The 21,835-nt window shown below is 43.8% G+C and overlaps 1 protein-coding gene across 4 annotated transcripts; it reads right to left on the bottom strand.

Annotated features, from left to right (window-relative positions):
* Window positions 1-1,221: 1,221 nt before the first annotated feature.
* On the bottom strand, window positions 1,222-20,792 carry SERBP1 (SERPINE1 mRNA binding protein 1). 4 transcript variants are annotated; one of them, XM_074875794.1, is made up of 10 exons: window positions 20,292-20,792; window positions 16,966-17,128; window positions 15,894-16,031; window positions 15,681-15,776; window positions 15,001-15,075; window positions 12,494-12,671; window positions 9,246-9,293; window positions 6,526-6,699; window positions 5,487-5,525; window positions 1,222-4,273 (listed from the first exon to the last, which is right to left on the bottom strand). In XM_074875794.1, exons 1-10 carry the CDS (start codon window positions 20,677-20,679, stop codon window positions 4,217-4,219), a joined length of 1,356 nt encoding a protein of 451 aa, XP_074731895.1. In that variant the 5' UTR covers window positions 20,680-20,792; the 3' UTR covers window positions 1,222-4,216. The 4 variants fall into 4 exon arrangements, with proteins under 4 accessions (XP_074731895.1, XP_074731896.1, XP_074731897.1 ...); XM_074875795.1 differs by having other exon boundaries at window positions 15,681-15,752; XM_074875796.1 differs by lacking the exon at window positions 9,246-9,293.
* Window positions 20,793-21,835: the final 1,043 nt, after the last annotated feature.

Genomic DNA, 21,835 nt, shown 5'->3' with positions numbered 1-21,835 from the left:
CTACAGGCACCTTGGGACAGCAAACCGACACACACCAAAACCAGCCTCAGCTCGTGCCCGCCCTGCTCGCCTCCTCCTGCAGCACACCTCAACGCCTCAGTTACTATTTTGAAGTTGTAATTGTTGCTGAAATATGAGGGAAAAAACCCCACCCTGTAAGCACCTACTCGCTTTCTTTCTTCCAGGGAATGAAGCAACAGTGTGATACAACTCATCTGCCAGAAACACCCGACTTCGGCGGGTTCTGCAGCCCCCCCCGCCCCGCCGCTGACCCAAAGCTCCGGCCCCATAGAAAAACCAGCCACAGCCCAGCGACACAGGGGCAGCCACCACTGCAAGGAACAAACCCAAAGCTACTTTCTTAGCCAGAGTTACACCCTCCTCTCGCACCACCTTTTGTCATTGCTGTCAGTTATCTCACCTGGGAAAATAAGGTACGTAAGGCAAATAAAGCACAGACCGGTCTCCCCGAACAGAGCCACTGGCCCTGCGAGCTACACTGAAAACACACAAGATTTTCTTCTGCAAAGCACCCACTCTGCTATTTCACTTTTTGGGTCTAGCAGCTGGTTCTAAGGCTGGTACACCGACATCTTCCCTCTGTGAGGGCTGCCCTGGCTTGGGTCAGACATCCAAGGCAACAGAACTCCGTTTTTTGTGCTCTCCCTACCATTTTCATGCTCTCCACACCCCTGATCTGGCAACCACCCTGGCAAGAGGATTCTGGCTGGGCATCACAGACAAAGCAATACCTCAAGTCAGCTGTATACAACCAAATTAAGATACCTATCACTAAAGAAAGGTATTTTTTCAAAAAGGCAAAAAAGCACTATTTTGTCATTTTGTCACACACAGACAACAGAACACTGGAGTGCATTTTCCCCTTGCTCTTCAAAGTCTCTAGATAAATTCCCACACAGGGCTTCCCAGAAAGCCTTACTCCAGCTTGAAGAGACAAACACCATCATTAGTAGGAAAACCACATTTCTTTTTACTCCTCTCTGAAAAATCTCCCAGAAAGAGCAAAGGAAGAGTTTTCCCCCCAGTCAGGTTACACACACACACCCCCACACACCCCAGCAAAATATTACACCCGGCTTTTCTAGCAGAGAACCCAGCGCAGCGGGGACCTGCTGACCGGTGACCAGGAATGCGAAATGAAGGTAGCACGGCCCTTGTAATGATTTTAGAAAAGAAGCAGGTTAGCAAATGCTGGAAGTGTCAGCTTTAGGCGTATGTCCTGCGTTTATTAAAACATAGGCGTGGCTATGCAAACCAATCTCCACGGGCAAAGAGTCATTACAGGTAAGAGTGGTCTCAACTCCTCCAACTGCAAACACCACATATTCACACCGACTTCTGATGTTTCAGAAGAATTGATGTCCTTTCCCACACAGCTAACACTTGCATTTATTAATCAGGCTTGTTTCCTCTCAGCATCAGTGGCATTCAATCTGTAAGATGAACTTTCATGCTCAAACCTTGCCATCGTTACGTTCAAAAAAGCCAATTTGCACCACATGCTTCTCTCTTGTTTCTCTCCAACTTTTACTGCTGACCATCTTTTTCAAATTGTTCAGATTTTAGAAGGTCTAGTCCTCTAGATTTGGCGTGACAGCAAAAGTAGCAAGCAAGAGGACAGAAAACATTATACTAAAGAGCAAGCTCGTTAATTGTGAATAAGCTACTCAGGAGACATTTTCCCAAGGCAAAGTCCGCTCCTGGCAATGGAAACGCCTGGGCACCATCACCACAGGCAGACTGGACCTCCTGGGGCAGGACCTAGATGAGACACTATTAACCTAAGTGGTTTCATCTCCACGTGTTTTCATGACATTTTTAAAAGAGCATGAAAATAAACCTTTATTTCAGTTAACACCCACCAATATTAAAGATATATGTTCACAGTTTTAGTTCTTGACACAAATGGACTGAAAGAGGCAAATTTACATCTATCAGAACAGCAGACGGACCAATTGTTAAGTACAAGCTGTCTTGAAAATCGTACGTGACGTGCGATTCGGGGAACTCTATGCTCTAAAGCAGGAGAAGGGGAAAGCTTCTGACCAAGTCCGGCTAGCAGGGCCCTAAACAACTGCCTGGCTGGCCCAGAAGTCATCTGGAAAAAAAAGCTGAGCGCCAACCGAAACAGCAAATAGTTTGGATAAGGGGAGGAAGGTTTATGTGACAGAGAAAGCTTTTCCACAAGCGTGTTTCTGCGTATCAAGGCCTTTGTTGAATTGTATTATCCAAGGTGTCCCTAACGCTGGAACTGCAACACGTTCTACCAAACCGCAACGGGAGAGGGAAGAGGAACAACTCAGTGCTGGACCTGCAAGAGCCCCCCAGCTGAGCACCTGGGTAAGGTCAGCTCAGAGTCAGGAGAAACAAACCAAGAGGTTTTACCATCCACTGTTTGAAAACTTGCCTCCTTCTCACAGCCTGGTACTTAAAACTATAGGTGAGTGCACTAAAAAGTCAAATCCAATGATATTAACAGTGGTTTACAACAAAAACTTCTGTAGAAAATAGTTCAGATAAAGCAAGCCAGCTAAACACCACAATTAAGGAGTCTGATATTTCATATTCAAAGGTCTCCAATACTTTTTGCCTGTCCTGTACAGCTTTTAAAAAAATAGGGCGTTACCTTTAGTTTTCTATCTACCTAGTTAAGAAACTACAAATATGTTATAAGCTGTCCAAAGTGTAAAACATTAAATAAAATGAGAAACCTGTTTCTAGTCTCCTAACAAATGCTGCAGATAAAAACCCTAAGAATCCCTCTTTATTAGTCATTCTCTCAACTCCTTTTGCGTACTGAAGTGGTAATGTTCCTGTTCACAGGGATTAAATTAAAGCTACGGCAAATTTCTAGGGGGGGGGGGGGGGGGAGCGGCATAGAAAGGGTTTCTTACAGTCACTCTCTGAAAAAAAACGAAACAAACAACATTCATTTGTCAGCTAGCTATCGGATCTCAAACACTGCACAAATCCAGAACAAAGCTTTGATGGAGAGGTGAAGCGTTGGGGTTTTGGTTTTGCACCTTTTTGTCGTATTGCGCACAGATTGCAACGTCCCCACCAGAAACGGTCCTGCCAGACCCAGCCAAGGCCTGCAGCGGTTTCTTCTGCAGCAGAGCTGCCACTGTGGGAGCGGCACTGCGGGTGTATCGGGTCCTGATGTACTCAGGTCAAGAGACCGTGCTGCTAAATTCCACCTCCCAGCCAGAGTCCAGGCGGACTACGGGGCAACGGCTACCACCTTCCCCCACCTCCCAGCTCCAACAACAGGAAAGGTTACGCCAATCTGCAGGGTACCCTCTCAAAGAAAAAGCATAGGTAATTTAAAAACTCTTTTTTTTTTTCTTTTTTGCCAACAAAGCATCTTGTTCTGTTGAAGGGAGGAGGAGGGAATAAAGGTAAAAAGGGTGAGTGAAAGGTGTAACACGTTAACTTTAAAAAACTGTTTAGACCAATTATCCACACATCGTTGCTGGATCAATACACAGGTATTTAACTATAAACCAATGTGCTTTGAATCTTTTTCAAGTATCTGGTATCAATTTTGTAGAAAGATTTTGTGAAAACAAACTACCAAACATAGATGAAAAATGACTGTTTTTCCAAGTCTGAAATTAAGCATTAAAACTAAAGTACTCCAGGAGTTAGTATTCCATACAGCACTAACAGTCTGCCAAATTAAAATTTCACATATTCCAAAAGACCATGGGCTGATAAAAATCTGCTAAACAGGAATTAAGGAAACGGAAATAGTGTGCAATAATTAAAACCCACTCTGTAGTTTGGGGAAAATGTCTAAAGTCCTGAATTAAAAAAAAACCACAAATGAAGTGAAAGCTTTTAACTGGTACACACTGTTCACACCTATATTTCAAGTTTGGAAACGCATATTTTCAAGCAGCAATACAAAAAAGTATCCATGAAGAATGCATAATCTCTGAAAAAATTATGAAAACATCCCTGCTACCATTACATTTCTAAATACAAAACTGACTACCATATTGTTGCTTCTGTGTAGCGAGAGAAGTTCATTTTCAAAACAGATAAAATTCAGTCTTTAGGTGTGAATGGTATGAATGACAGTCTCTTTTTTTTTTTTTTTTTTTTTAAATTTCTTAGTTGTTTAGGATCCTTAAGCATGCAAGCCTCGGAGAGGAAGGCCCGACGAGGGCAGGGTTGGCTTATGACATCCAGTTTAGGACAGAGCTGGGAAAGCCTCTGGGTCATCTACATCAGGAGCAGAAGCACTTGACTGAAAGAGAAACATCAGAAAGTTATTACCCTCAGCGGCATCGAGCCCTACTGCGATTCTAATTCTTGACACATTACCAGGTCCTTCCACTCACCAGGCAGACACGTGCTCAGTGCAGGGCTGGGCAGCGGCTGCGGGCACGGGGACAAGGTTAAGCCTCTGTCCCTGGGCAGACAGACTGGGTGACACTTGCACGGGGCAGCTGCAGGCCCGGGGAGTCCCTGCACCCCAGACAAAACCGGGGTGGGAATTCTTTCTTTTCATTTAAAACTACTTTAACCTCAGCCCTATTCAGCAGGGAAAAACTGGGGTTCCAAGAGGTACACAGTACAGCAGAATAAGCAGCCTAGTGCTGGACAAATCACTAAAAGAGCAACTTCCTTCCCCCCATGGTAAACAACACTTTTTTCTTTTTATTCCAAGGAATAGAAAGTCTCCTTGTATTACTTTTTGAATCAAAGCTATCTATCTGAAGAGGCACTATAGGCAAACAGACCACGTTTGCACACGATTATCGCACAAGGTTACAAGTACGTCTTTTTCCATTCCTAAAGAGATCCCCACATGTGGGCTTACGCTACTCTACTACCACATAACCATCAGTTCTTACCGAGGGACACGACTGAAGTGTTACAGAAAAGGCCTGTTGGTAGCACAAATTAAGTTTCACACATTTAATTCTTCCCCAGCCACAAACTAGCTGTTGATCAGAAGAATTTTTGTGCCAACCTAGCCCTAGAAATCCACATTAACCAAGAATCTCCCCAGTACTTCCCAACAGAGTTTTTTAAAAGGCTCTGTACCACACCTAAAGGCCAGTGCTGCAATGAAATGCAGCAATTAAGTATTTTAGAATACTCTTCACTTTGTCCATGAGGGATGTGGAAGAGAACAGCAGGAAGAGCCAGGATAGTGGAGTTTCCTGTAAACATACTCATTTATCAAGAGATATATTTAAACCATTCCAATAAAAGTTCTATCAACACCTGTAGGCAAGACTAAGACACTTGTAGAATCACCCAGCCCACAAACTAGAATTAAAAAGTAAGAGCAGAGTCTTAAGCCTACGGGCCTTAGTATCTCTGGTTGCTCACTGCACAAAAGCAGAAAGCAAACCAAAAAAAAGCCAATCCACTGCAGGAGGGGAGTTACAGTCCTGCAGCAGGAGGCCCTTGTTCACAGGTTAACCCAAACACCAGCAGAGATCACCAACCTGGTTGGGTGTGTGGATCACGTCAAACTCCTTAACCAACTGGAAGGAAATAAACAAAGTCAGCATAAAATAAGCTGCAGAAAAAAAGTTTGTAACTACTTTATGACAGCATTCTTGAAGCAGCAAGATGTCGTATTAGTGAAACAATTCAGAGCAAACACCACCACCGTTTAATTTCAATTCCTTAACGTTTTCTTATGTTGCTGTCAGGAGAGTTTTCCAACTAATAAGCCTAAAACTGATCCAGTGTAAAAAGGAAAAAGTCAGTGTCCTAGAAGAGACAAAAATGAGCTAGTGTGGTCTATGTGAAGAAAGCCACACCACACAGACTGAACTCATTTTCTAGTGAGTAACAATTTGTTTAGATGCATTTAAGCTGAGTAAGTGATCCATATTAAATCAAATCTTTACTGTGGCTAAACTACAGCACTTCAACTTTACGTGTTCTCCCCCCACTCCCATTCAGTACTCTTCCTGAGTATTTCCTTGGGGCTTTAGGACTAGAGCAGGAAAAAAATTACTGCAGATTAGAAAAAAAAACCCACACAGAACAGTAAGAGTCCTATTTCCATAGGAAAACTCTAAATTCCTCAAATTCATGATAAAACATGCAGCCGTAAAACCAGTCTTTCACCCCCAACAGGTCACAATGCAGCCACACTGTGCCTGTGTCTGAAAATACCCACTCGAGCACCTGCGGCTCTGCTCTGGCACAAACAGACCCATCTCACAGTACATTCAGATCTGTCTGTATCAGAGAGTCATTTTTCAGGTTCAGATATGAAGACGGACACTTTTTTTTTAATCCAACCTACTCCTCACCCTCCCTTTTTTGTGTTTAAAAAGAATGCTGCTAAAACATTCATTCTTTTGTCCTAACAGTAACCTGGTTTAAAGTAAGCTTGTAAGAACAGACACTTTACTTGGTTTTAAAATGCGGTGTTTGTCGGAGCAACTCTCCCAGAAATGAGAAAGACACCTAAAACTATCTGCACGAAAACACTCAACTCCTCTACAGATGAAAGCTGCAGCTACTTACCTTGTCAGTTCTGCCTCCACGGCTGGCCCTGCCACCGCGCCCTCGGCCACCCCGTCCCCCTCTGCCACCACGTCCGGGGCGGCCGAGGTCTCCAAAGTTGATCTCCAGCTGGGATGTAATATCATTTGCTGGCTTGCGGAAGTGATGATCCATTACAGAGTCCTCGGCGTGAGCCTGAAACGAGTGAGTGTTTCTTCATCAGTAAGAAAAAAAAAAAAAAAAAAATCACCGAAGACACCTTTCGGTCTGTAGTTGCACTCTTACCACCACAGCACGTGTCCACCTCCAAACGCACTCCCAAACTGATGACTGATTACCTCAATTGATCCAAGTTAAAAGACAGTGCAGGAATCGTTAAGAATCAAGTTATACCACTTGTGCAGACAACAAAACTACATACAGGTAATCAAATAAGCGCTCGAGCTAGCAAAGGTACTTTGCATTTACAAGGTAATTCAGGGAAGCTCTGGAGTTCCTTCCCAGGAACGTGTTCAGGCTTATCTGAGACTATCACCCAACCGGTACAGAACCTCATTTTCTAGCGTTTCTCCTCACTTCGTATCCTGAGAAATCTTCAGGTTCTATCAATTTATTTCATTCTTTTTTAAATACTTACTTGGTAACCCATCTTTTATTTTGCTCAATGAGCACTTTACATTTTCTCATTTGCTTAGCCCTGTGTAAATATTTAAAACAAGGCAGATGGTGAAAATCCCTTCCTGGTTTGCATTAGCTGTAACCAACAGCAAAGGAGGCATAAACAGTTCAACCACAATATAACTGAGGTAGGTAAAACAGTAATGCTAAAACAGAGACCCGGTCTCACCAATTACACTGAAAAATACGACTCTCGCCAGGATACAACCTTCTCTTACAGCTGGTGGCTCCCAGGGAGAAACCTGCGCCTCGAGGAGCAAGGTACACACCAGGGAGTTCCGTCTAACACCACAGATGCCACTCTTCAGCACATTTGAGTATTTTAAATTATCAACACACTGAACACAAAAAGAACCAAGGGTTTTTAAAGGAATTGTTTTTCTTACCAATGATTTTTCCAGGTGGTAAGTCAGTTTTTGGCACCTATGATGATACACAAAAATGCAGAACTGACCACACTATATCAGACCGAGGGTTTATCTAGTCCAGGACTCTGCCTGTTACAAGGCCCAACCACCATGTTTTGGAAACAACATGCCATGCTTTCTTTTCCCATAGACCCCTAACTTCTGGCACAGCAATTATCAGTTTTTGTTTGTTTTTTCCTACAGGAGTGCCATGTGCAAGCTTAGGCCTCCTGACTCTAACTTACTCTTCTTGTGGTGTAATTACACAACATGCTGACTTTCAAAGGCAGCATATTGTGCAATTAAACCCTCTACCCTTTAATTACCATTTGTGGATCCTTCACAGGGCAGCCAATGGGTACACAGAGGTCTGCAGTCCAAAGGCTGAAAGATGCTTTCAGGGATTCCTTGAGTCAGTCACAAGCACCGTAACACACAGAGCCATAAAGAACCTTCTTGCCCCCACCAATTTAATTACCCCTTTCCGTGCCCAGCTGTAAGTTTGGCCTCCACAACATCCTGCAGTGGAGGGCACTGCAATTTAATTAAGCAAAATGAGAAATACCCCTCCCCACTGCTTTATTTCAAACGCATTTCACTGGGATGTATTCCATGTAACAACCAGTCCCCAACCCACTCCTGATTTTAGGGATTTGAACTGTACACCCTGCCCTCAGAGATCTCTTTTCCAACTTAGGAAGTTAGCCTACACAGTTATTTTTTCAAGAAAAGTCATTCCACATCTCAGCCTGACATGGCACTCCTCAAATGTAAGTACACCAACAATTTGTAAAACCATACACAAAACCTTCCATTACGGTTTTGATGTCTTTCTTACTACTTAATATTTTATCTACAGTTTTGATCACTGCAGGGTACTGAGATTATGTTTTCAACTTACTGGTCATATGACATTCTCTTTTGTGAGAGGTACTATCAGCAGATTTGTACAATAATTCTGCACGTTTCCTCCCCTACACTGTTACTGCTTAAAAAAGAAACACTACAGTCTACCAAAACCATTGCATTTTCACAACTTTGCTTTAACCACTAAAGCAGCAAATAGCAAATTCTGTACGTAACCTGATGATTTCTTTATCCAAGGTAACTAAATCTAATGTAAAACACCAATAAAAGACTTGGCACGTGCTCCTCATCCTCTTCTATCACTTAGGTGACAACAGTCATAGACATACTGTACAAATTGCTTATTCTGAATCACCTTTAGAAGCCTTTAATTTATATGTATTGGCAACTCTCAGCAGTGCTCTGATCTAATCACCGACAGCATCATGAAGGCATTGCTGCACTTACGGGTCTTGGGGAAGGCTGTCAAAAATGAAGAACAAGCTACTAACGGAAAGGGGGCCAAAGCAGACAGTGAGGTACGGAAAAACAACAGCAGCAACAAAAAATAAAAAGACTCATGATAGAAGCATTTATGGTAAGGTTTGAATTCAGCTCAATTAGGAGCAAGGGTACTCATTATGAAGGGTCCTATATGGTGCAGTTAGACAACAGGCATGGACAGAAGAGCTCCATATTGGATCTACTTGTATTCTCTATTTTTGTGACTTCTTAATATCCAGACCTTCATTGCAGAAGGGGCTCATATTAAAACACAGGTATTACCAGTTAGATATAAAGGATCAGTACCTCATTTGACTCCAGCAGACTCCCCTGCATTTCTGTCATCGCCTTTGTCTGATGAAAGTTGCGTGTCCACGCCAAAGTGACAAAAGGAACAAAGGGAGAAAACAAAAGGAAGAAATGAGACTCAACTACATACAGAAACAACAGGTAATAAGGTCACATGAACTTGCTGGATACAGATGTCACTGAGCACATGAAGCAGCAAAAGGATGAGATCAACAGCTGTGCAAGCATCCAGAAAGATTAGAGGATGGACTATACCACAGGCGTGGAGACAAGAGAAATCTCAGATCGATACCAAAAAAATGTTTAACACAGGCTGCTGGAAACTCTAGTAGAGACCACAGGCAGGCTGATCTCTCAATACATCAGGCACGCTGCGTACAGAACTAGACAGGTAAGAGGGTGGGATGTTTAAAATTCATGAGAACAGGTTTCTGCACAGCCTCGATTCAAGAGTCCTTCTTCCAAATTTTGAGAAGATGAGCTATTCTTTCCAAAACATATTTCTCAGTCTCCCACTGCAACCTCCTCTAAGGAAGCGATCAGATTAGCAAGAAAGTTTGAAGGCACAGGGAAGAGGCACGGCACAGCAGATACAGAGAGTAGGAACTGAGCTACCACCGTATCAATCTTTCCAGGAGACTTGCATCCAACTTTCTGAACAAATTTTAAGATCTCTCCACAATGTAACTCCCTCTCATTTTTTGTTCAGCTGCACCAGAACTTAGAAGATACAAGCCACTAAACCAGCCGCGGAGGATGAAGAGAGAGGATCTCTTATAGCATAACTCAATCTCCTGGGAAGAGTCTCATTAGTCGGACTGCCAATACACATGGATTTCCTATTAAACCAGCAAGAATCTGAGACAGTATTAAGATTTCATTTTATACAAAATATCACTTTCCAGTAACTGCGGAGCAAATGTGAAAAAAAGGAAAGACCCGCTGCAATAGATTCAAGCGTTTCACCCTCAGTGAAGAGCACAAGGAGGAGAAGGACAGCTCTTTCCCAAGACTAAGGCAGATGAACAGCAGTAGATGCTCATACTCCCTTTTCCCACTGACTCCCAGCACATTCTCCCCATAGTTCTCAAGCTACAGGAATGAGGGTGGTCATCACAATGCTTCAATCCAAATTTCTGAGAAAATCTACTGGGGCAAATTGTGATTTTTCAGTCATAAGAGTACAGAAGATCTGGGGCCAAGACCCAGAATTTACCTATAAACCAAGTTCCTTCCACACATCAACTCCCTTCCTATCAGTAAAGATCACAGAAACCTTACATCAACCTTAATTTCATGACTCATAAGTATGTCCAAGAGAACAAACTGAGAAAGAACAGCAGGGGATCGGTAGGTTTTGTTCACAACTTCTAAATATGCCACCTTCTAAACCTGCTCACAGAGGAGCCGCAGTGAAGACTTTCCTAACGCCCGTATTATAGAGCCGTTCTGCTGCAATACTTTGCAAAAAAACCCCCATGCTGCTTCCCAAGGGATCAGTGAACAATGAGTAAGTGAAATGGGGAGACACATCTGCAGGACACACAATAAAAGCAGGCTAAAAGTATCCAGATTTAAAGGCAGTTTTGTTAATATCTCACTTCTGTGTTTATACAGCAAGGAGCTCTTAACTTCTTATGTGACTGTGTTAAAAACATCTGACTCATTTTTTTGAAGAGAAGTTACACCTCTCAAATATAAAAATCCACTGATTATTTCAGTTCTTCCATGAAAGTTATTTGGTTTGTTATTCTCATTGGTATTGGTTGGGGGTTTTGAGTTAACTACTGATTCATTTTTCAAATGGAAAATACAGCATGGATCTTTCTAGCTTCTAAATTACTCAAGAGTACCACCATCTTATACTATCATACATGCAAATATATTAAAAAAGACTGTCTTTAGCTGATTAGATGTCAAATAAATCTGCTTCAGAGGGACTGAGGCTGGGGGGAACACTTCAAGGACTACAGGCTTAGTAAATCTTGGTAAAGTACATAAATACTTCTGTTCAAATATACTCTTAATACACAGCAACATTAAGTCTAACTCAATTTCCCTTTTCTACACAAGCCAGAGAAAGCAGTATTTAATGAACACTCCAAACACTGAGCAGCTTAAGTAAACAAGAAGATATGTAATCACTTAAAGAACCAAACTACCTTTCACAGAAAGAAAATAAAATAGCATGTTTGCCACAAAGTCAAACTCACTCCCAGTTCAACGAGATTAGACATGGAAATTTCATTGGAAAGCACTGAATAGTGCCTCCCCAGCTTACAAGAAACAACTGACAAAGTGTGAAAAAGCAGGAATACATACTAGAAGAGCAGTGTATTACATACTACTCATTCAGACTTTTCAAAGAGAGTCAGAACCATTGCTATACAAAGTTGCAGGGCCAAATTAACAGGGGGCCACTTCGGATATTACACTGTTACAAAGAAAAATAAAAGACAACTAAATGCAGCCCTGCATGAGAAAACAGAGCTCTCGGCACCTCCCCCTGCTTCTGAAGTGGAAGAGCATGTCTCTCCTTGCCACTCGCACTATCTTGGAATTGAATAATTAAAATTTTTCAATGACTGAAATGCGTATGCCTGAGAAACAACAACTTCATAAGAATTCTACAGCAACGACATTGAGTATCACTGAAGCATACAAATGTATTGCACTTGGTTTCTCAAAAGCTTCAAGGAGACTATATAATATTACAAAATGAGAAGATACCTTAAGATATACAGTTTACAGACTTACAACCTTAAGATGCACAGTTCAGGCATTAATGTGTCTGAGGCACGACCTCAGTCTTACATCACGTTTAACATGCACCATAAATCTGTGTACTGCCTAAGACTAACAGAGATGCTAAATACCAGAAGCTTCCTTTAAAAAAAAGCAAATAAAAGTGATATTGACAATTTTTTTCTGAAATGCTCACCAAGAGACAGTCCTTACAAAGTTAACTGCCCAGATGCAGCAGTATTCCAGTCTTATCTCTAGATTCTATCACAGTACACGCCAACCGAAGGGTAGAGATCACCTGCTAAAACTAACCACAGTAAGAATGGCTACTTATGCTGCTGCACCACTTCAATTTGATTGAGAGAAATATTGTTCCCGCTTTATAAACTTTTAGCTACAGGTCAGCATCTCAAAGAATGGAGCTTCCACTCCAAGAAGTGCATATCAATAGAAAAAACCTACACAGTCTGGATACCAGCAAATATTGAAAATCACTTTACCTCCTCGCTCTTTGACTTGTGAAGAACAAATCCTTTTTTCCATTGCCCGTCAGCACCCTCATTTGGTTTACGGATGTTGAACTCAACTTTCGCACGATCCTTACTTTGAATAGCTTTCCACTCGTCCAGGGTCATTTCCTTAGGACCTTCTTCCTTAACTTCTTCAACCTCATTCTCTCTGTAGTGAATTCATGGATATTATGATCATGGGTTAGAACTCACATTCTAGATACAACAAATTCAAGAGCAGTTGTTAATGAGCACCAGAGTTTTTTTAAAAAAAGTCTGTCAGGTGTTTAGCAGTTAAGAGGTGTGCATAAAAAGCCCTCCATTCAGAAAGCACAGAGGAAAACTCATCTCCTTTAGCCACAGTGTGTGTGGGGGGAAAATCACAGCCAGAGATACCTTTAAGCAACTAAATGGTGAGCTCAACACAGCAGAATGTTAAAATTAACAGTGATCCATGCTGTCTATTCTCCACATTAACGACAATTTTCTTTACAAATATGAAAGCCTAACTTCTGCAATGGACTTGTTTGGAGCTTCCCCCCCCGCCTTTTTGAGATGCCTCTCTCCCAAAGGTTCGAGTTAAGTCAGTGAGAGGTAGAGCTTGTTCTTACCACAATTTTTAAGCTTGTTAGCTTTTTAAAAAACAGGATTTAATCAGCTTTGGAGAGTCTCCTTCCTTTATTGAACCAAAGACAATTATTAACTTCCCAGCTAACTGAAACAATTTTAACTTTCGGCTAACTTGAAAAAACAACAGCATACAACTTAAGTCACTTGTGTGATGTATCACCTCACTGTGAATCGCTGGTGCCTCTATCTTCTGCCAAAGAGCTATTTTTAAGTAAAACACACAACCACTATGCTCAATAACAGATCATGTTCCAACTACACAGGCGGTAATCCTCGTCCTGTCATTCTGCAGTGTGTTTATGCAATTAAATTTCCAATTTATAGAAAGCTAGTGCCACGTATGTGCAGCAAAGAGATCGTGAAAGCCTCAACCCAAGAGAAAAGGTCTTCAACTTGCAGCCATTAATTTTGATGTAATAATACAGAGGTTTTACATCAAATTACTGTATTTCAATTTTTTCCTCATTGTGTAGGACAGAATCATTTTTGACAGGACATATATTCAAGAAGCATGTTATTCCTCGGCATTCTGCACATTTTACTGCAGTAAAACATCCTGCAGTTCTGCTGAAACATTTATGTTAGAGATCCACACCAAACTAGCCAACCTGAAAACTAGCCCATGTAAAGACACTTTTTCATAAAGATGGTTTACAACAGATATGTTATGCTTGAAACTGAGAAGAATACACATTTTCTGCAGATTCAGGAAGATACAAATAGCCTGCAGAATCCTGCAGATAACTGATGTGCACACGGATGGGTCAGTACCTGGTCAAGCACTAGGACACTGCTGCTAATAACGATCCAGGAAATACTGCAGACACAGCAAATTTAACATATCCAGGCTTCCAATACATGTAATTTTTTTAAGGATTAGCTAGTTTGCATTTTCTGACCAATGCCCAAGCTGTAATTCCTTAAAAATTCTCATACTACTTCTGTATACAAGATGACCTTAATCTTGGACCACCACAACCTTGGAGAAGTAATAGCATTTAGTCTTTTTTTAGTCAAGCTAAATCCATTTCTTATTCTTTATGCAGTAATTGCACCCTCTTTACCACTAACCGAAGTTATTAATGAGGAAATCAAGCTATGGCAAACTCCACATTAGAAATCTTGTGCAAACCAGTATTTCAAAAGTCTATCTTACTTGTTTGCCATTTTCTTCTGAATCTACCATAAAGCACATTCCTCATTAAAATACATTTTATTGTACTACGCTACCATAAAAATTTGTATCATGTTTTTACATGCACTCTAAGTATCACTACTGCTCATTCTGCTTCTCTAGTTACTCTAGTTCATTCATCCAGTCACGGGTTTCTTCTGTAACAGTGTCCAAGTGGAATGAGAAGCAATCAAGTTAACTTCTTTGCAAACTGCCTGCATACATGGAAGCTGGAGAATAAGAGCACTACAACCTTCTTCTACAGGCAAGTCACACAGGCTCAACACCTGTTTTGACAAACTATGGTTAAAAAAGTTGCCCTCCACTGGCAGAAGAATATTTTGTTCCTTTTGCTTGGTGGTTCTACCTAGCTTGGAGAACAGATGCTTTTGGATTTGGTACTCTGGAGCTGCATCCTGAGACCCTAAGCATATTAGAACTGATTATTAATAACTAAATCTGAGAGTGACTTAAGAGCCTGCATGACACTAATGAACAGCTTCAAGATGACAATTTTTAGATGTGCAGTTTTAGAGAGACTGTTTTTCAGCAGCATTGTGGATAATTTCCTATCTACTGAAAAAAGTATAACTTCAGTTTGGCAAAATAGAACTAGGAATAAATATCAGAGGTTAAAGGCAAAGTAATATTACCTCTGAAGCAATCAAAGAACATTAAGAGGGGTGATACTCACTTATTTTCAGAATCAGCAGGCGGATGTTCCTCTCCCTCTGGCGTTTCCTCAGTTACAGCTGACTGATCCAATTCACTGCAATTACATAATGTTTGGAGTTTTGTTTTTTAAAAGTTCATCCCTATTTAAAGCTACGTAATATTAATGACTAAGTTCTACAGTGGATTTACACAACCCACTCTTCTTTAAAAAGAACTATTTCATTAAGGATTGGTGCTCTCTGTGCCTTTTAAACTCTTATGCTTTCCACCTTCCTAATGGTTTCCCCCAGCACTTACTAGTATCCATTCTGAAAGCTTCCCGCTGCACCCCGAGACACAAAGTGGATTTGGGTATTAAAAATCCTGTTTTCAATGTAATACTCGTAGAAAAGCATGCTTAACCTGATCAAAATTGTTAGAATTGTTCTGTTTTTAGTAAAAGAATTGTTCAAAAACCAGCACATGACGCCCCATTCCAAACTTCCCCAAAATTCTGGTTTTAACAGTGAAGCCATTTCTTATGTTAACAAGAAATTGCTAATTTTCTAAATTCTGCAAAGGCTGCTTTAATAGCATAGCAAAAACTATCAAAATCAAAGGCAGAAAAAGGCAGCTAAATCTTTACATTTTGCGAACTGTAAGAATTAGGATTTATTAATATTCTGCTAATAGTTTTCTGAGTAATTACAGATTACTAACGTTAGCTCGTCTTTGACGGTTCCCCAGTTGTGTGATCCGCTGCCACCACGCTTGTCCTCATGCTTTAGGCCGCTGAAATGTGAATGTGAAACAGAACTAACAAAACTGAGTTAACATTATAGTGTCCAGATACAGAAATTCAAAAGCAAATTTTAAAATGTGTATTAATTGTAAAGAATAGCTAAAAAACAATAGAAAAAGTTAAAGACTTACGATCTATCGCTGCCACTGTGTCTGTCAAATTCACGTTTTCCACGAGAGTCAAACCCATCTCCTCTGCCCATTCCACGGCCACGGCCACGTCCTCTTCCAAGTCCACCACGTCCACGCATAGGTCGGTCAATAATGGGTCTAGCATGGAACAGCCAAACGCGAATATTTCACCTCCAAAAACTTACATCATGATTTTTAAGGTTTTCTTTTCCTCTTTTAAGAATTTCCTTTACTTTTTCTTTGGTAATTACTATTTGTAACTGTGCCGAGGCTCTAATTTCAATGCCAAATTATTACACTGAAAAAACCCACATATATAACGCCCGCATTTCAGAATCTGGAAACAAATGCTCAGGATTACTGTTTGTTTCCATCTTCTGGCACTGAATTCCAAATTTCGTGTTTGTGTTGCGTTACATAACTAGCTGATATTACAACTGAATTTAACTCACATCCATACAACTTATTTTTAAAAGGGTTTTAACTTTGGCTACTGAAATATTAATAGTTGAACATTACTTTCAGAATACTTGAATTCTGGATCCCTCATGATACTCAAGACAGTTTAAATCTTGCCTAGACCTAAGATGGCTTCAAGCCTTCCAGATTTGGAGCGACTGCAGGCAAGGTGTGAACACCTACACTGACAAACTTTTATTGGCTTGAAATCAGCTGTAGGGATTTAAGCAACAGCTGTAACAGCAAACAAATCTCATCCTGCAGGCGACAGCTATACCCGAGTTCCTTTCCTGAGCTATCTGCTATAGATTTAGAGAGATATGGTGGATAGCTTACTGATTTAAACTGTGTTTTCAGTTACACCAATGGAACTGTTCATATCAGATCACTCCCAGTCTATAACTTGAATCGAGTTCATAAACAAAATCATGGAAAAGGGAAGAAAAGCGTTATAGCCTGTAAGACATATGCTCTTCTTGTGACTGACAAAAATTTAATTTGATCAGTTTAGTTTTGATTCAATCAACTGTTTGTTTTTTAACATAGTAGCACAAGGCAAGACAGCCCCTTCGTATCAAAATTAGAAAGTTGTCAGGCGAGACAAAATTCTTACTTATCAACGGAAAATTCTCCTCCTTCGCCTTTCTCATCGACAGGTTTATCAAAGCGGCGCTCACGAGGAGGTCGTCTCTCCGGTCTCCTGTCAATAGGCTTGCCTTCACCCTGCTGTTGCTGCTGCTGCTGCTGATCAGGCCTCCTGCCAATACGCCTTATCCCTGAAACATTAGGCAAAAACACATCAACGGAATGTGGAGCTGCGCCGGGAGAGATACTGACTCTTAACACCCTAAAACAATACTGAAGGAAAACTGGAATTGAAGTTTTTCTTCCAGCCTCATCATAGATAATCTGAGAAACTCGATAAAAAAAGTCACTGTAGGTCATTTGACTCATTCCCATTTTTACACAGTATTTCAATCAAATTGTATTTTGTACAACTGTACACTCTTAGAATGTTATAGGAAACACAACCTGTCAGAGCACAATACATCAGTCATCCGTGTTACAATGATGGGTCAACTTTCAAAGAAGGATCAAGGCAAGCTAGACTTTTTTTCCTTTCGCTGAAAAGGTGCTTTTCGGCTAAAGCAAGTGCCTTTTATTTGGATGCGCACCAAAACGAAGCCAGCATCACCACGCTGGACCCACGTCCCTGTGACAGCCACACCGCTTCATCCCACTGCGCTGTTCTTGGAAACATTTCTGGCCAGCAGCACGACACAGGGCAGGGCCACCCTCACCCAGAGAGGGGTCACTCGCACCCAGTAGAGCAGGTACCGGTCCGTGACTAAACGGTGTGTGCACCCACACCAACCCTCGCGGTCCAACACATGCTCCCTGACAAAGACTCATCTCCTTGTGCATGCACTTAAAATAGCTTAAGAATACACCGTGCCACTGAACTGGGTAAGGTTCTTCCCTTCCCTCTCTTTGCCTTCTGAAACGGTTTTTTTTTAGATAACAACTTCCCATGGGCATTATGCTCTTCACTAAGACATCTGAAGGATCTTACATACAGTTTTCCTTTCCACTCATCTCAAAGGCCTGTTTACTCTTCTTTAGAAAGATCTTCACAAACACATTGCTCCTTTGTTGTACTATTTTCCTGCCAAAATGTTTATGGAAAAAACACTAAGCAAACTACCAAGGCTGGCTCAAGAATTGTGAACTATCTTTTAAATTAAAAAGCTGCCAAACTTTATTTTTTTTTTTTAAAGAAATACGTTCCTGCCTAACAAGCAATGTCATATTGGGTGGGGCTAAAGAAGTTACAGTTGTAATGATATCCAAGCCAACACACCCAAATGAACAATGTCTTCCTTACCTTACAAGCTGTATTTAACATGAAGTTTGCATGACATACATTGCTTGCTAAGTAATCCTTACTCCCCGAGGAAACACAGGGGTTAAACTCACTAACATTTACTTTGAAAAGGACTCTCACACTAAGGACGACCATTTTATTTTAAGAGGCAAAGCTCAGCAAGGAAAGGGAACAGGCCAGTGTCACACAGGAGGTATGCTGCAGAACTGGAATGAATAATCCACATCTTTTGAATTTCGAGTTCAACACCCTGTGCTCAGAAAAACCCGGTTCCTGGTGAAGCCTAACCAAAAATACAAGTTATTTCTTCTTCATAAGTATCACAAAACTTTGAACTGGTAATTCACCAGTCAAATAATCTGCACCTTTATAGAGCAGCGGAGTAGTTTTAAACTGCAACACACTCACCCAGGAAACCAACCCCATTGATATCATGGCATCAAACATCTTTATAATGTTAGAACTATCGTCCCACAGAAAAAAAAAATAGACATTTTCAAACCGGGAAGTGGCTTTGTTTACTACAGTGCTCCATGCACACTGCTGCACAAGCAGGCCTGACTTTCTCTGTTTCACTACTATAATAAGCCACAAAATACTTCTTTCATAGTGAAGCAGTGCTTGTTCTTGAAAATGAATGTGAAAACCAGGAGGTAAACATGGGCTGCTAGCCCTGCCAAAACCCCTCTGCCTTCTCTTGTGTTGGCCAAAGACACTGCCCATGTTTCAGGTTCACCTCCTGCGGGACAACACCATAATTCTGTATCCGACTACTATTTCCAGGACACTGGCTCAGCAAATTGCCACTCGGGACAAATTACTGCATTCCCTCACACGGAAAAAACTCTCAAGCGTTTAAGTACAAAAAAAAAAATCCATAAGCAAACAGAATTATAACACAGTTCCCAACTTCTGCTTCTCACAAGGTGTTTCCAAATAACATTTGGGAGGCCCACTTTCTAATACAGCTGGCATATTAGAACTTTTCCTCTCTCAGAAAGCATAAAACGTGGTGGAGAATCATTTTGCAACGTGCACTGCAGTAAACGCTGAAGCATTAAGATGCTCTCACGTAGCACTGTGCTCTTCTGAACCGGCCACGTTTCTGCAAAGATCATTTAGAGTTAAAACTGCAGTTGGCAAGTGACTTCCTCACCCGCGTGTCAAGCGCTGTCACCACACTTTGATACATTTCAAGGATTCCAATTTAATCAGAGCTCCGACCAATTTGATGTGCGCTGTACAACTGCGTGCACCACATCTATCCCTCTTCGTGCAGAGCTCTGTCCTACTAACTATTTTGCCCACAGCATATTAATTTCTTTTTTTTTTTTTTTCCCAAACTTTCCCATGCGGGATTGTCTTATGGGTTTACACAAACGCGGCTGGGAATTCACACGACCTATTATTAAAACACAGGCGTGATTTCTATCAACACCGTTCCCTAGAAAAACGACCCGAGCGAATTTTGGAAAAGCCCGGGGACTGCCAGATAACCTGTCAAATACGTCAGGCCTCCCGAAAGACAATTCAAGTCCAGGATGCCTTGCTGGGATTGTCTCCTTCACGCTTCCCCTCTCCCGCGGGCTGCCCGCTCTCCCCCGTTCCCCGCCACCCGGGCCCACGGAGGCAGCCCCGGGCACCCCACGCCCGCCTCCATTTTGCGCGGGCCGGGCCGCGGGGACATCCCGCCTGCGGCCGGGCAGCACCGGCGTGGGGGGCCGCCGCTCCTCCCACCGCTCCGGCTGCCCGGGGCCGCCGCTAACGGGCCCTGCGGGCCCCCCCCCGCCCCACGCAGGAGCCCCGGGCGGCCTCCCGCGGCCTCGCCATGCGCTTCCCCACGTGGGTGCGAGGCCGCGGACACGGGGCTCGGCCCTGCCCGGTAACCCCCCCCCCCGCCGCCGCCGCCTCCCCGGCTCCTTCCCGCCGCCTCCTTTGTGCGCGGCCGGGACGCGGGGGTGAGGGGCGGCCCCTCGGCGGGGCCGGGCCCGGCAGCGCCGCGGCGCTCGGCTCCCTCCCGCCGCCCCCGCCTCGCCGCAGCCCCCCGCTCTCACCCTCCTTCCGCAGCGGCGCGCCGGGCTGGCCGCTGCCCTCCTCCCGGCGGTCGCCGGCGCCCCCGGCGGAGGCGGCGAAGGGGGGCAGCGGGTTCTTGCGCTCCTTCTGGGACTCCCTGCGCAGCTGCTTGGCCGCGCTGCCGACACCGCCGCCGGCCCCCGCCTGGCCCGGGCCGCCGCCGCCGGCCCCGCCGGAGGAGTTGGTCTGGGCACCCGCTGGGCCGCCGCGGGCCCCGCCGCCCCCCTGGCTCCCGCCGCCGCCGCCGCTCTCTTTCCTCCGGGTCTCGGCCGCCCGCAGCACCTCGAAGGGGTCGGACTCGTCATCAAAGAGCTGGTCGAAGCGGTTGGTGACGACGCAGCCGAAGCCCTCTTGCAGGTGTCCGGGCATGATGGGCCCCCGTCGGCGGGATCCTCCTCCGATGCTGCCGGGGCCCCCCGCGCCCTGCTCGCTGCCGCACAAGATGGCCGTCCCCGAAGAGACCCGCTTCTCTTCCGGCGCCGGGCACATCCGGGCACCTCACCCCGCGCGGGGCACGACGGGAACGGCGCTCCCGCTCCCGCCCGGCCCCGCGCCGCCATTGTGCAGCGCCAACATCGCCGGTGCCCCTCACCGACCCCCGCCGGCCGCCTGAGGCGAGGGGGTGGGCTGCGGGGCCGGTGGCGACTCAGAATCCCCCCCCGGGCTACCGAGAGCCCTTGAAGGGTTTGACCGGCCAGGGGTGACATCAGCCCTGACGCGCTGCGCCTCTTGTTTGAAGCGTTTTTTTGAACTCCGAGCGTGTGTGCCTGGCGGCAGGCGCCATTCGCCCCGCTGCCAGCCCGCTCTCCTCAGGAGCTGGGCGCCTTTGCCCTCCGGCGCGTCTCCTGCCAAGGCGCGGGGTCACGGACTGCTCCCCCTCGGTGGAGAAACCGGCCGTCCTAAGAATATACTGAGGGGAAAAAAGTGGAAAATAATCCATACGCTTTTTAAACAAATTATGCCCTTAAAGTGCAACAAACCACGGGGGTGTATGTGGAGCTTATTTAAGGATTAAATAATGCAGGCCAGCTGCAGCAAAATTGCAGTTTTTAATTAGCTGTTAAGGCACTTTAAGAGTGATACGCCTGAGCGAAAGCATGACCCGGTCACGGATTTATGCTTTCATACTTGCACATATCCGGGTAAATGCACTAATACGTGAAACTACCGAGTACCTCGCTCTGTCCTTCTCCATCTTGTTGCTTTATAAAAATAGGTCAAAAAAAATCTGAAGAGTGCAGAAGCAGAGGCAAGCGTTTTGGGTTTTGCAGCCCAGGCCTCGGCACGCAGCCACGGGACAGCCACGTGCGAGCCAGCCCTGCGCTCGGACTCCCCGGGGTTTGTCCCCTGCCAGGGTTGTCACCGGACCCACCTTCAGATCCAGTGCAGACTGGGAGAGAAACACCCTCTCGGCTGTACGTTGAAAGGTGATAGTGCCACGGTGTTTGATTTGAAAGCAAAATTTTGAAAACAAAATCGTTCTTGCGTCTTGGTGGTGGTGAAGATTGTTGCCGTGAGTGGTCAG

This window comes from Strix uralensis, chromosome 8 (assembly GCF_047716275.1).
Source record: "Strix uralensis isolate ZFMK-TIS-50842 chromosome 8, bStrUra1, whole genome shotgun sequence".
NCBI lineage: Eukaryota > Metazoa > Chordata > Aves > Strigiformes > Strigidae > Strix > Strix uralensis.
Note: the sequence above shows the minus strand (reverse complement) of the source record. Positions and strands in the feature narration are given on the sequence as shown.